Here is a 13,687-nt window from a genome sequence, read left to right on the forward strand (position 1 = left end):
ATATAGGTAATAAAAATAGAATATAAGAATCTCTCAGGACCTTCTGAGAAATAAACAGTGCTAATATTTTGGCTCTTACCTTTCTGGTCAGATATGTATACATTGTATACATGAAGCACCGTGTGTACTCTTTGATGACCTGCATTTTTATTCCTTAATATATTATGAAAAATCCTTCCATATCTTTATTTTCTTCTCTAGTATCATTTTTGACGGTTGTATTTATGTATGAAAATATGCTTCTAAATAATCCCCAAGGATGGACATTTAGATTAGCAATTGTTTTCAATTATCAAGTGTGCTTTGAAGCACATCCTTTTAAAGATACCTAAATATTTGTGTATCTAATGATTTCCTTAAGATAAATTTCCAGAATTTCTGGGTCAATGGTTATATAATTTAAAAGTATGGGGCTTCCCTGGTGGCTCAGTGGTTGTGAGTGTGCCTGCCGATGCAGGGGACACGGGTTCGTGCCCCTGGTCCGGGAAGATCCCACATGCCGCAGAGTGGCTGGGTCCGTAAGCCATGGCCGCTGAGCCTGCGCGTCCGGAGCCTGTGCTCCGCAACGGGAGAGGCCACAACAGTGAGAGGCCCGCGTACCGCAAAAACAAAAAAACGAAAAAACAAAACAAACAAACAAAAAGTATGTCAATATCAGTGTAGTTATATTGTCCCAGGAAACTTGTAATAATTTACACGTCTTCCAGCCCAAAGCCAGCTTCTCTGTTCCCTCACAACATCGCATGCCATCTGGGTCTTAGGGGTTAAGTTCACTTTTCTTTTTTCAGGCCTCATTTTCCCCCAGATCCTCTGGTAGCTTGCTTTCACGCTGTGGACTATGTCTTTCTTCTGAAAACTTGAGCTTCTGGGGTGGTCTCCTCCACATGAAGACCTCTCAATTCTAGAATTCTTCTCTGATCTCTTCACTTCCATCAAGAAGAAACATTTTTCCTCTGAATTTATAAATATATCTGTACCTAATATATTAGCTATAGTTGTCCATCTGTTATTTATGTACTTGTCTCACATCCTTCTCCCAAAATTCTTCACACACCTCCCCTTGATAGCTCTTTTTTTTTTTTTTTTTTTTGCGGTACGCGGGCATCTCACAGTTGTGGCCTCTCCTGTTGTGGAGCACAGGCTCTGGACACGCAAGCTCAGCGGCCATGGCTCACGGGCCCAGCTGCTGCACGGCATGCGGGATCCTCCCGGACCGGGGCACGAACCCGTGTCCCCTGCATCGGCAGGCGGACTCTCAACCACTGCACCACCAGGGAAGCCCCCGCTTGATAGCTTTTTGAAGGCAGCACTTGAATCTCTTTTGGGACCAATATAGTTGGTCTGATGCTCAGTAAATGTCACCATCTGTTTCTTTGCACAGTGTTTTCTACAAAATAGATGAACAACTAATTTTCATTAAAAGAGTAGGAAGTATAAAACTTTAAATGATGAATATAAGAAAGACTTAGAAATATTTCCTATTCTTATTGTCTATGTATTGGGCTGAAAGTCATAAAATGGACAAAACCAATTTGGTTATGCACAACCATTAATTTTTGCTATAGTTTTGCTCAGTAATATTAGCCCCCAGTGCTTAAAAGTGGGGTGTGAAGGGTATCCATTGTCCTACTATCAGGGTTATAATGAAGGCAACTTTCAGACCAAACCTGCTGTGTATATTAGCATTCATTAAACAATCATTATTAGCAAGCAGGCTCAAAAAAAATTTCATGCAGCCTGTTTCATGAGCTTGGAAAGCCAAGGCTCTCTGTCCTTTTGGAGGACATGAAGGTTTTAGTTGCAGGAAATGCAGCAATATTCTAGAGCTGTACAATGCAGTGTGAAGGCTGCTGTGACTAGTCCAAGCTAAGATGTGCTATAAATGTGAAATACACACTGGATTTCAAAGACAGTAAGAAAAAAAGAATGTAAGATATCAATAGTTTAAAGTAAATTGAGTGTATGTTGAAATGGTAATATTTTGATATATTGGGTTAAATAACACATATTACTAAAATTATTTTTACCTCTTATTTTAATGTGGCTACTAGAAAATTTAAAGTTATGTATATTTCTATTGGACAATGCTGTTTTAGAGAAAAGATTTAGTTAGACTTATAGACAGCATCGGGTAACTAGAATCTTCCTAGCTAATGGCTGAACACAAGGCCTTAAGGGATCTAGCCTCCTAGACTTACTAGATTTTATTGTTTAATGATGCTGGGACATGTCTATAAAATATTTTGGCCAATTCACATGCATTGAATAACACTAAATTCACCAGTGGGAGATTGTTTCTAATCTTCTAATTATGCCAGTTCTCAAGCCACAGTAAAAGCACATTTCTCACATTCATTAAATTAATTAGCAAAGGCTCTGGTGTTAATGGTGGCACAGATAATTGATGCCTTTGTAGTGGCCACCTCTGGAGTTTAGCCTTTCTAATTAAATTACAGTTCACCATCTCTGGAGTGTTTTCTTGGATTGGGACAACTATGAGCCCCTAGAGTGGTTTGCACACTGGAATATGTGTGTCCCCTTGTGGCCTGCTTTTCCAGGTTGTTTAAGGAACTTGAGGAGGCATCTTAGGTACCAGCCTTCTGCTTTCCCATCTTTCCTTTCAGGATTCCCCTCCTGCGGTTTACAAGAGAAAGACACACCTCTCACCCTCCCCAAATCTTACTGTGCTGCATTACTTTGAGGCACCAAACAAGGGGGCAGTTTCAAAATGTAAAGCAAAGAACACTTCCTTAAGAATTATTAAAATAGTCAGTGCCTTACTACATCCGGGGCAAGGCTTTGTGTCCCCCTTCCGTCTGTCCGTCCATCCATCCATCTATCTATCCACCCACCTACCTTAGAATGAGAATTCTAAAGTGAGCTTTTGCCCTGGAGTACATATGAATGTGGTTTTAATTTTTTTTTAATTTTTAAAATTTTAATTAATTTATTTATTTGGCTGCACCTTGCTGCTTGCAGGATCTTAGTTCCCCGACTAGGGATTGAACCTGGGCCCTGGCAGTGAAAGCGCCGAGCCCTAACCTCCTAACCACTGGACCGCCAGGGAATTCCCTGAACATGGTTTTAATTTTATTTTAATTTTTTAAATTGTAGTTTCTTTATTATGGACTATTTAAAATCTGAACTTGGTTTTTAAATAGAAAACTAAAGTCAGACTTCCCATGTCAGAAATTATGTCTAATTTAGCTGATTAGTTTGACAGTGAGGACTAGTTTTGCCAATTAGGGAATAGAGGAGACATTTTCTGTTAATCGAATGATCTAGATTTGCAGCTCCTTAACAATGTGCTGGGAGTTATATCTTTTTTTTTTTTTTTTCGGTACACGGGCCTCTCACTGTGTGGCCTCTCCTGCTGCGGAGCACAGGCTCCGGACGCGCAGGCTCAGCGGCCATGGCTCACGGGCCCAGCCGCTCCGCAGCATGTGGGATCTTCCCGGACCGGGGCACGAACCCGCGTCCCCTGTATCGGCAGGCGGACTCTCAACCACTGCGCCACCAGGGAAGCCCGGAGTTACATCTTTTTAAGTATTTAAATTTACTATAGGGCTTCCCTGGTGGCACAGTGGTTAAGAATCTGCCTGCCAATGGCAGGGGACACCGGTTTGAGCCCTGGTCTGGGAAGATCCCACATGCTGCAGAGCAACTAAGCCTGTGCACCACAACTACTGAGCCTGCACTCTAGAGCCTGCGAGCCACAACTACTGAGCCTACGTGCTACAGCTACTGAAGCCCACGCGCCTAGAGCCCGTGCTCCACAAGAGAAGCCACTGCAATGAGAAGCCCGTGCACCACAACGAAGAGTAGTCCCCACCCGCTGCAACTAGAGAAAGCCTGGGTGTAGCAATGAAGAACCAATGCAGCCAAATATAAATAAATAATTAATTAATGTAAAAAATAAATTTACTATAAATATTAGTTATCAACTTAAAAATGTGCCTGGAAATTCTTTTAGAGGTTCATGAGTAAAAAATATTTGAAGCCTCTGACTTTAACACAAATGTAACATCACACTTCCTATGTTGAAATCTTTAAAAGTATATTATAGTCATTATACAGGAAGTTTTAAGAAGAGAAAGAAAAGATGCATCCAGACACTTCAGAAGAGAAATGGTAAAAAGAGACAGACTCAAATGGTGTTTGGATTGCCTCAGGGCGACCAGGACCCGTGCAGCCAGGTGGGCTTCATGGCTGAGAATTCCAAAATGGTAACCTAGCCTACCACAGGTCCAGGGAAGGGTGGTGGAAAAGAATATTCAGGGAGGCAGGATGTTCAAAGCACGAGGCAGGCAGAAGAAGGAGGTAAGTAATAAACATGAAGAGGAGGGAAAGAGGAGAAGAGTCCCAGCCCCGTGATTCTCCAGATGACGGGGTGTAGTCAACAAGCTGGCAGCTCTGTTTGCAGGAATGTTCATTCTGGCCCCTAAGGTTGTCTAGACTTTTGCAAGTGTCCAGTCTTGATGAGCAGGAGATTCTTTTTCTTTTATCCTTGAGTTCCTTGCGGTTGCATTGCTTTTGGGGGCTACCTGGGCACTTTTCTGCTTAGCCAAATCGAATGGCAGCACTCGTGTTTGCATGGTTTGTTATTCTCTGGGTCTTCATCTGTCTCAAGGAGTTTGTATGGATCCTGACACACAGAGAACTAAATTGAAGTAGTTCTAGGGAGGGTAGCCAAACCGTATTGCCTTTTAACTCACTGGAGTTGTTGGCTTCAGAATGTTATCACTGGCGTCTCCAATGCTCATTCAGTGATTAGTCATTGCTCCCTGTTTTTCAGTGTACGTATATTGTTATCTAGGTGATGACCCAGAGTCACGATTGTAGTCGTGATTATAACTGTATGGTATACAGTTAAAAGTTTTCTACAAACCTTTATATAAAGCTTTATATAAAATAATAGCATTCCCACATAGGAGTGCAGGGAGCCATTTGTGTACCTGAAACTATTTTCTTTTTCTTGGAATATTTGTCTTTAAGTTTTTTGTTTGGGAAGTACATTTCTTGGATATTCTTATTGTTTTATCGTATGGATTTATGAGGAATCTTTGAGATTCCTCATAATATGGGGAAAAAGGTAATTAAAAATCAAAAATATGAATATTTAACTATCTTGAAAAGACACATTTTTGCTCCTATTTTGGAAAGTAGAACTAATGACAAAGAACTTGTCTGAGATCAGATCACTGGAATGTTTTTTATATTCAAAAACATTTTTCTCATGGAAACTCATTTGCATGGATTTTCTACATCTAGAGATATATGTTTATGAAACAGTCAGTTTTTCTTGAGGTTTCTGTAGACAGTGTTTAGAACATAATAGATCTTTATTTAACTTGAATAAAGTGAAGAATCAAATTCACAGAAAATTCTTCAATAAGTCTAACTTTTGTCAGTCACTAACAAAAAATTAGTTTCTATCGGCTTTTCATGACAGTGACTCATCATCTTTGTGACTCACTCAGCTCCTCCTAAATCACGTCTCCTTATTCTATGATATTTCCAGTGCTTTTAATAAAACTCTCTTGCTCTCAGGACAAAACTCCAAAGTGAAGTGTTTGTATGTAAAGTTTACCATTTCTGTCCCCATAAACTAAATCCTCATTCCTTTGCATTTGCAACACATATAATATGGTTATATCTAGGATATTGAGTTTTTCTAAAAGATATTTCCACAGAGAAGGTTTCAAACAACGTCAGATGCCTATAAGCCTTACAGATATTTTTCAGTTAAGTTTAGCAGCTCTAAAAAGTGAAAGTAGGAAAACATTCCCTCCTGTATTCCTGTGCATTCATTTAAAAAGCATGAGGAGCTCATGAAGGAGAAAATTGGTACGAGGTAAATAAACTCTAAAATTAGAAGATGGGCAGGAATTAATGGCTATATCTAATTCTGAAAATAATTCTTTGAGGAATAAATTAATCATTCTGTAATATTGTGTGGATTAAATGCAGAAGAGCTGTCTCTGAATCCCAGCCACTTTGTAGTAGCATGCTTTTGAACTTGGGCTAGTTCAGAAAGTTTTCAGGATAAAAAGTTTGGGGATTTTACTGGGTACTATTTTGCTTGGTAGTTTGCATTTCTAAAATGTAGTCTTATGGTCAGCATCATTAAGTCATTAGAGAAATGCAAATACAAACCATGACGTACCACTTCACACTTATGAGGATGGCTATCATAATAATAATTTTAAAAAGGAAAGTAAATGTTAGTGAGGATGTGGAGAATTTGAAACCCATATACATTGCTGGTAGGAGTGTAAAATAGTGCACCTGCTATGGAAAACAGTTTAGCAGTTCCTCAAAAATCTAAACATAGAAATACCTTATGACCTAGCAATTCCACTCCTAGGTGTATCCAAAGCAACTGAAAAGCAGGGACTGGAACAGACACTAGTATACCAGTTTATTGTAGCATTATTCACAATAGCCAAAAGATAGAGACAACCCAAGTGTCCATCAACAGATGAATGGCTAAATAAAATGTGGCATATACATACAATGGACTATTAGCTGCAAAAAAAGAATGAAATTCTGACACATGCTACAACATGGATGAACCTTGAAAACATTATGCTAAGTGAAATAAGCCAAACACAAAAGGACAGATATTGTGTGACTTCACTTGTATGAAATAGTCGGAAGGGGCAAATACATAGAGATAGAAAATAGATTAGAGGTAACCAGGGCTTGGGGAAGTGAGGGAATGGGAGAGTTATTGCTTAACGGTTACAGAGTTTCTGTTTTGGTGGATGAAAAAGTTTTGGAACTAGATAGCGGCAATTGTTGCACAACATGGTAAATGAAATAAATGCTATTGAATTACACACTTTAATATGGTTAAAATAGCAAATTTTATGTTATATACATTTTACAACAATTTAAAACATTAATAATTTAATATATCAAAACATTGAAGTGCATACTTTAAATGGCTGACTTGTTTGGCATGTGAATTATATCTGAATAAAGATGTTAAAATAAAAGAAGGTAGTCGTGAGAGCAGGAGGAGTATTAGATTAGGAGACATGGATCCTGACTTGATTTATGGTACCAACTAACTGCTTCTGACATTTCTGGTCTCAGGATGGGGTTCGCTGGATCAGGTACCCCTTTATACCATCCCGTTCTTTTACACTCTGATTCTGTGATACTGAGGTGGGTAGTTTCCGTTGTTTAGGTTGGTTCTCAGCTGGAACAAACATTTTCCCCCAGTGCTGAAAATGATGGAAATACTCTCCACAGTCCTGTTGGGACTGTGGACTTTCTGGAACCCAAGGGCTCCAGAATTGTGATGCGTTTGGGAGCAGAGTGGGTGGGTTACATATTAGCAGAGCATGTGTTGGCTTAAAGAGGTTGATTTTCAAAGAATCTGTGTTTTCTTACGAGAATGCTTTTTGAGCATATATTTCTAACTCTACTGTGTAAACAGTTTTCAGGATTGAAAACTTTCCGGTTTGGTTTATTTTAGAACGTTACTTTGATATCATTATGTGTTACAGCCCTCTGTGTTTTCTCATAGATACACAATTATGTTTTGATTAAATATGCTCTTTTTCGTCAGGTATCGGGTCTGAGGGCAGTGTAGTATTCTATCACGTCTCATTGTGTCTAGAATGCCCTTCTTCCCATTTTATGAAGAAGATTTTATCTGTTCTTCAGAATATATTTTAAATGCCCCCTTTCCCCCATGAAACTCTCGTTGACCTCTTTGGTCACTTGGCAGTGCACTGAACACAGGCTCAGGAGTCGGTCACACTAGTTCTGTTTGTGACTCTGCCACTTCTTGGGTGAGTGATGCTGGATGATGCATTTAACTTTTGTCCCTGGGCCTCAGCCTTCTCATTTGATAAGTGGAATTGTTTTCCTTTCCTTCTCACTCCATCCATCTCCATTTCTCCTGAAGAGACCCATCAGCTTGTGTTTTGCTTTTAAAGAGTGAAGCAAAAGCCATTATTTATTTATTTATTTATTTACTTATATTTTGAAGATGTCCTAAACATTTATTTTTGTTTAGTTATATTTGTTTACTTAACTTCTAATAGAAATGACTCAAATTAAAAAAAATAGCTGAGTTTTTAAAGCTATATAGTCATCTCTTGGTGAAAGACTATTTTAAATGCAGTTTTTAGCTTTAATCACTTCAAAATATAAATGCGATAAACTTACAGAAAGATCATTTGCAATATTAATTATCTGAACTTCTCATACATTTAGGTAGTTTTGACAGTTTTGAAAAGCACGTTTTTAATTTTAAGGTTTTCCTCAGGTCTTCTGAGAATGTCAGACCAAAAACATTTTAAAAAAATTTAAAAATTAAAAAAAATTTTTTTGAATTGAATTTTATTGTTTTAAAATGAAAGGAGTTTTGTTTCTGGTAGGATTAGTTTAACAAGTGACTGATTGATTGATTGGAATATAGTTGATGTACAATATTGTGTTAGAGGATGTCAGATTTCAAAACAGATTCAGGAGTTTAAGCACTTGGCTTGAGAGCAGTCTGTCTCATCTCTGTTTCTTTCTCTACCTGCTTATAATATTTTACAGATTATTACAAATATTTATATGTTTCCATATGACATTTTGATGCGTATTGTTTGAATAAATGAATTGGTGATGTTCAGAGAGCACAGATTGGGGGTGAGAAAACAAGGGAGGAAAATGACATGACTACGCCCTAGTGGGAGATGTGTCTTGGGGTTGATTCACGTAGAGTACCCAGAAAAATAAGTGGGAGTATGGTCTGTGATATTTTCATTGCTTCTGAAATAATCTCTTTTGTTAATGAGAAACTGGCTTTCTAGGGTGTGTTAAATTGTGTGAGAGAGGCTTCAAATAAGGTCAATCTAAGTTTGAAACCATCCAACAAGATATTTCTTTTTTGGCCTAAAGTCTAAGGATTTCTTTTCCGAATAGTTGCATTTTTTTGAACTCAGGTTATCACCAGCCAGTTAGACACTCTTCAGTTGCTTTAAAAGATGTGCTTTGGGCTTCCCTGGTGGAGCAGTGGTTGAGAGTCTGCCTGCTGATGCAGGGGCCGCGGGTTCGTGCCCCGGTCCGGGAACATCCCACATGCCGCGGAGCGGCTGGACCAGTGAGCCATGGCCGCTGAGCCTGCGCGTCCGGAGCCTGTGCTCCGCAGTGGGAGAGGCCACAACAGTGAGAGGCGCGCAAAAAAAAAGATGTGCTTCAAGGATCCTTCTTTCTCTCTAATTGTAGTAGAGTCTTTTTTTTTTTTTTTTTTTTTTTTTGCATTACGTGGGCTTCTCACTGCTGTGGCCTCTCCCGTTGCGGAGCACAGGCTCTGGACGCGCAGGCCCAGCAGCCATGGCTCACGGGCCTAGCCGCTCCGCAGCATGTGGGATCTTCCCAGACTGGGGCACGAACCCGTGTCCCCTGCATCGGCAGGCGGACTCTCAATCACTGCGCCACCAGGGAAGCCCTGTAGTAGTCTTAATGGTGGTATACATGTTCCTGAGACTTGTGTGTTTCCATAGGGGAAACAACTCCTAATTTCCCTGCCACATTTCCAGATTAAGATTTAAATTGACATTTGTTGCTAGGTTCTGCTAAAAGAATTTTTGATGTGCATTTGAGCTGGTGAAGTGAAAAAACAATTTAAACTAGTTTCCTTGAAGATTTTATCAGGCGGTTTTGTTGATGTTTCTTGCTTCACTTCTCTTACCCATCACAGAAATAAAATTCCAAGCTGGGCAGCGGCCCTTGGATCTGTGTGAGCTTGTCAGAAGCGTTTTAAGAAGAGCAAAATATTTAGAGGAAGAATTTGGAAAATCAGCCTTAAGGGATTTAACACATTTTTCTTCTCCTAATTCAGTCCCGTGTTTGTCCCCCTAATGGAGAAAGGTCATTTATGGGTAAGATTTACTAAGGCAAGAAAGGCTTTTAGAAACGAAATGTTTTTAAAAAAAATCCAAATCTAAAGAAAACACTTGTTTGGAATCCTGAAAGAATATATTTAGCATGTAAATTATACTTACTTAATACATATGTAAATAATCCAGTTATATATAAATTTGTATTGTCTGCTTATACATTTTTATTTTGGAAACATCAAAATAACTAATTGATTTGATAATGGAGAGTTGAACAAATTTGAGGCTTGAAATTTGGTATAAATTTCTGGGAGGGCAAAATGATTGATCAGAATAGCGGGATTTAGGATTTTAGTTGTCCTGCTATCACTTTGCTAGCAAATTTTTGCCTCCCTGAAACAGAGACCTGGGCCAAGGTTGTTAGCATAATTTTTTGTGGTGTGGAGGGCAGTTCTATACCAGTAAGTGTTCAGATTTGTTACATTTAAAAAATCTCGTAATTGAAAAGCTGCAGGCTAATTCCTGTCTTTTACTGAATTCCTGTCTGGCAGAAGATAGGAGGGGAGTGCGTGTGTGTGTGTGTCTGAAAAAAGGGAAATGTGAACTAAAGGCTTATTGAGATATAAATCCCTTTTCCCCCCTTTAACTGTACCAGGAAAATGAATAATGCAGAGTGTTTATATATTTTGGAGTACTTTTGAAAAGCTTGAATGCAAGACAATTTATCTTTTACAAGCCAACACTTTATTTCATATAATTTACTTAGACTCATATTCAGACTTTGACCCTAAGATAAAGACTATCATAGAAACATTACCTTTTAATTTTTTTTTTTTTTTTTTTTGCGGTACGCGGGCCTCTCACCATTGTGGCCTCTCCCGTTGAGGAGCACAGGCTCTGGACACGCAGGCTCAGCGGCCATGGCTCACGGGCCCAGCTGCTCCGCGGCATGTGGGATCTTCCCAGACCAGGGCACGAACCCGTGTCCCCTGCTTCGTCAGGCGGACTCTCAACCACTGCGGCACCAGGGAAGCCCTACCTTTTAATTTTTATAAACATCTCTGTATCATGGGAACCTATTTTTAAAATTTGATCTCATTCTATATGTGATAAAATTGAAGGTTCTTAGTTATCATTTGCTAAGGTGACAGGTACTCATTTCTTGGTTCACACTATCTCTACAGAGGAACCCAGTATTAGATATTTTAATATGTTTTTGAAAATAAGAAGGTTAAATGCTTGGAAAAGAGGTTAAGAAAAAATAAAATGCAGAAATGTAGAAAAATAAATATAAAATGTAAAATAAAATTTATTTTTCAAAATTTCCCCCATTTTATGGTAAACATTAGTAAATTGTATGAATTTTACAGAATTAAGAGATTTTAATATTTATGACCTTTATATATATTTTTGTTCATAGCAAAATTATTGGATTTTCCAAGTGCTCTGAACACTGATATTTAATATTAAATTCATATTGGTGGGGCTCCTGTAGCACTCTGCAGGCTGATGTGTCTTCCTGCTTTATATACTGCATATAATCTCAGCTCTGTCTCCCTCGGGTGTGATGGTCAAGGCTGAGACATTCAGAGTGTGTCAACAAATCCTCTTGGTTAATAAATGGCTTATATGTGGCATTGATCAGAGGGTAGAAAGCCTGAAATCGAGGCTGATGCTGACTGTCTTGTCCTTTCTGGAAGGAAGGCCACCTCTTAGCACAATTAGCACCATTCATTTCTTAGAGAGCCGTTTTGGTTTTCATCCACTTGCCCCCTTTGTGTCTCAGAGTCGGTCTCCAGTTACCTTTATGGATCTGTAGAAGTGCACTCTTTTCTGACGCTGCTGCTATACTTATTCCAGGAGGGACCTTTTAATTACAAACTCTCCTTCCAGGACAGAGTAAGGCCCCAAAATACCACTAACTTAGTGAAGTAGTGGGTCAACGTCTAATTATGCTATTTGGGATGCGTGAGGAGGTCTGGGTTGAAGGCAGCCCTTTGAAACTGATGCGTTGAGGTCAGAGCACACTCGAGCCTTCTCTCTTATTATTTTGCTGTTATCACGTGGGAAGCAGCTTGGCAGTAGGCACGGTCGTGGAACAAGCAGTGTGTATATATACAGACAGAACCACAGCTTTCTGCGCCCTTCCAAATATTCCTTATGCAGCTTTCAGAACTACTCGGGGACTGTTAACGTGCTGCTTTGTAGGATTTAAGCCAACAATGACTCTGCTAGTTTTAACAGAGAACTGGGGAGCCGTTGAAGAGGATATGATTAGAAGTAACAGAAAGGGTAATATGGATATTTATCTGCCTTGTTCACATATATACTATAATAATAATTATAACTAGAACGACAACAAAGCTCAATGCCAGCTCTTTCCCAAGTGTTTTCCACTTATATCCGCAAATCCTCGCAATGCCCTTGTAAGCGTTACTTATTCCCATTTTACGTGGCTTCCTTATACCTAACTCTGCCCATCTCCAAGAAGTTCAGGATGCTTTCATTTTTTAAGGTCAGTTTTTATTTGTGTGGCCTGGAAAATGAATTTGTAATCCAGACCAAAGTTGGTTATTTTTTTAAAAAACTACTCTGATTTCTCTGCTTGTAAAATGTGTAGATTGCTTTTATAGACCGTTAAAACTTTGTCCTGTCAGTCTTACTACAGGAAAACGGGTTATGGAATTGGCTATAAACCTTATAGTAGTGTTTGTTTTGGAGGGTGTAGGACTTGTATGAAAAGGAGGGAAATCACGAGTTTCTTAGTTTTTAAAGGATAGCTTTGATTTTTGTGTTGAATGTTCTACAACATTTTTATCATGCTGAAACTGCACTTAAACAAAATGCAACAGAAAGTGTCACGTATAATACTTTGAAACTCAAGTCCTGATTCTTTCCTCATGAATGTGGGTTTAATGGCCGGTGGTGATATGCCGAGGTGTGGAGTGAGAAGGCCAGCTTCCTGGGAAGGTGCCCGGGTCTCCCTCTGCTACAGGCGTTCGTTAGCAGGCTCCGTACATGCTGACCTCGTCAGCCATCCCTTCTTCATTAGCTGTGGATCACTGTGCCTCATGAACTCTACTAATAGACCATTTAAAACTCTCCAAGATGGAGATAATCTTATTTAGCACCCTGAGTAAAGGTACAAACTCTCATATGTTTCCCTCTCTCTCCTTTTCCCTCCCACAGATGAACACAATGACGTGCAGAAGAAAACTTTTACCAAATGGATAAATGCTCGATTTTCAAAGGTAACAGAGTATTTCAAAAACTTTGATGATTCAGATGTCTCATTCTGGTTGATGGGGTTTGGTTGGAGGTGCAGTGAGTTTTCCCCATGAAATATGACCAGACAGAAATCTTCTGAGTATGCAGATACATTTATTTTTCCTTTATTCTTTCTATAATATGTTTATATGGAAATTCTGGTGTAAACGGTTCATGGTACAAACGTTCATGGTGTGAACAGCTCTTTATTTTTACCTACCATTCTCTAGATACCAAGGTAACAGTGTGCTGCTTTGGACTCTGTGAATTCTTGGTACATTTAGGAAATAATATCTCATTGGGGAAATTTTGTGTTAACTTAGCTAAAAAGATGATGATTTCATTTTTGCCTGGTTAAAAGCAAGTTGGTATCATTCAGGTGGCCTTTCTACCTCATGTAGAAATGTTTAGGGATTGTCATACTCATGGTTGTGGCTCATAATGCTTAGCTGCCCTGTGTTTCTTTTTTTGTGAACTTCCTCACTTATATCCCCCAAATCTGTTCTATCTCAGCATTTCTAACCCACCTGGAACATAATCAATGTTTTGATCAGTATTTTTTAGGGACAGAG

At 39.1% G+C, this 13,687-nt stretch overlaps 1 protein-coding gene across 1 annotated transcript in view; it reads left to right on the plus strand.

The window, feature by feature from the left end:
* The window catches only part of UTRN (utrophin), a gene marked incomplete at both ends in the record, with an annotated part of 450,045 nt that overhangs the window by 31,032 nt on the left and 405,326 nt on the right, over window positions 1-13,687 (plus strand). Inside the window, one exon of the mRNA XM_079716566.1 lies at window positions 13,038-13,099. Within this exon, the coding sequence (XP_079572692.1) occupies window positions 13,038-13,099 (62 nt within the window). The remainder of the gene's footprint in view (window positions 1-13,037; window positions 13,100-13,687) is intronic.

Source organism: Hyperoodon ampullatus (genome assembly GCF_949752795.1).
Source record: "Hyperoodon ampullatus genome assembly, chromosome: 12".
Classification (NCBI taxonomy): Eukaryota; Metazoa; Chordata; class Mammalia; order Artiodactyla; family Ziphiidae; genus Hyperoodon; species Hyperoodon ampullatus.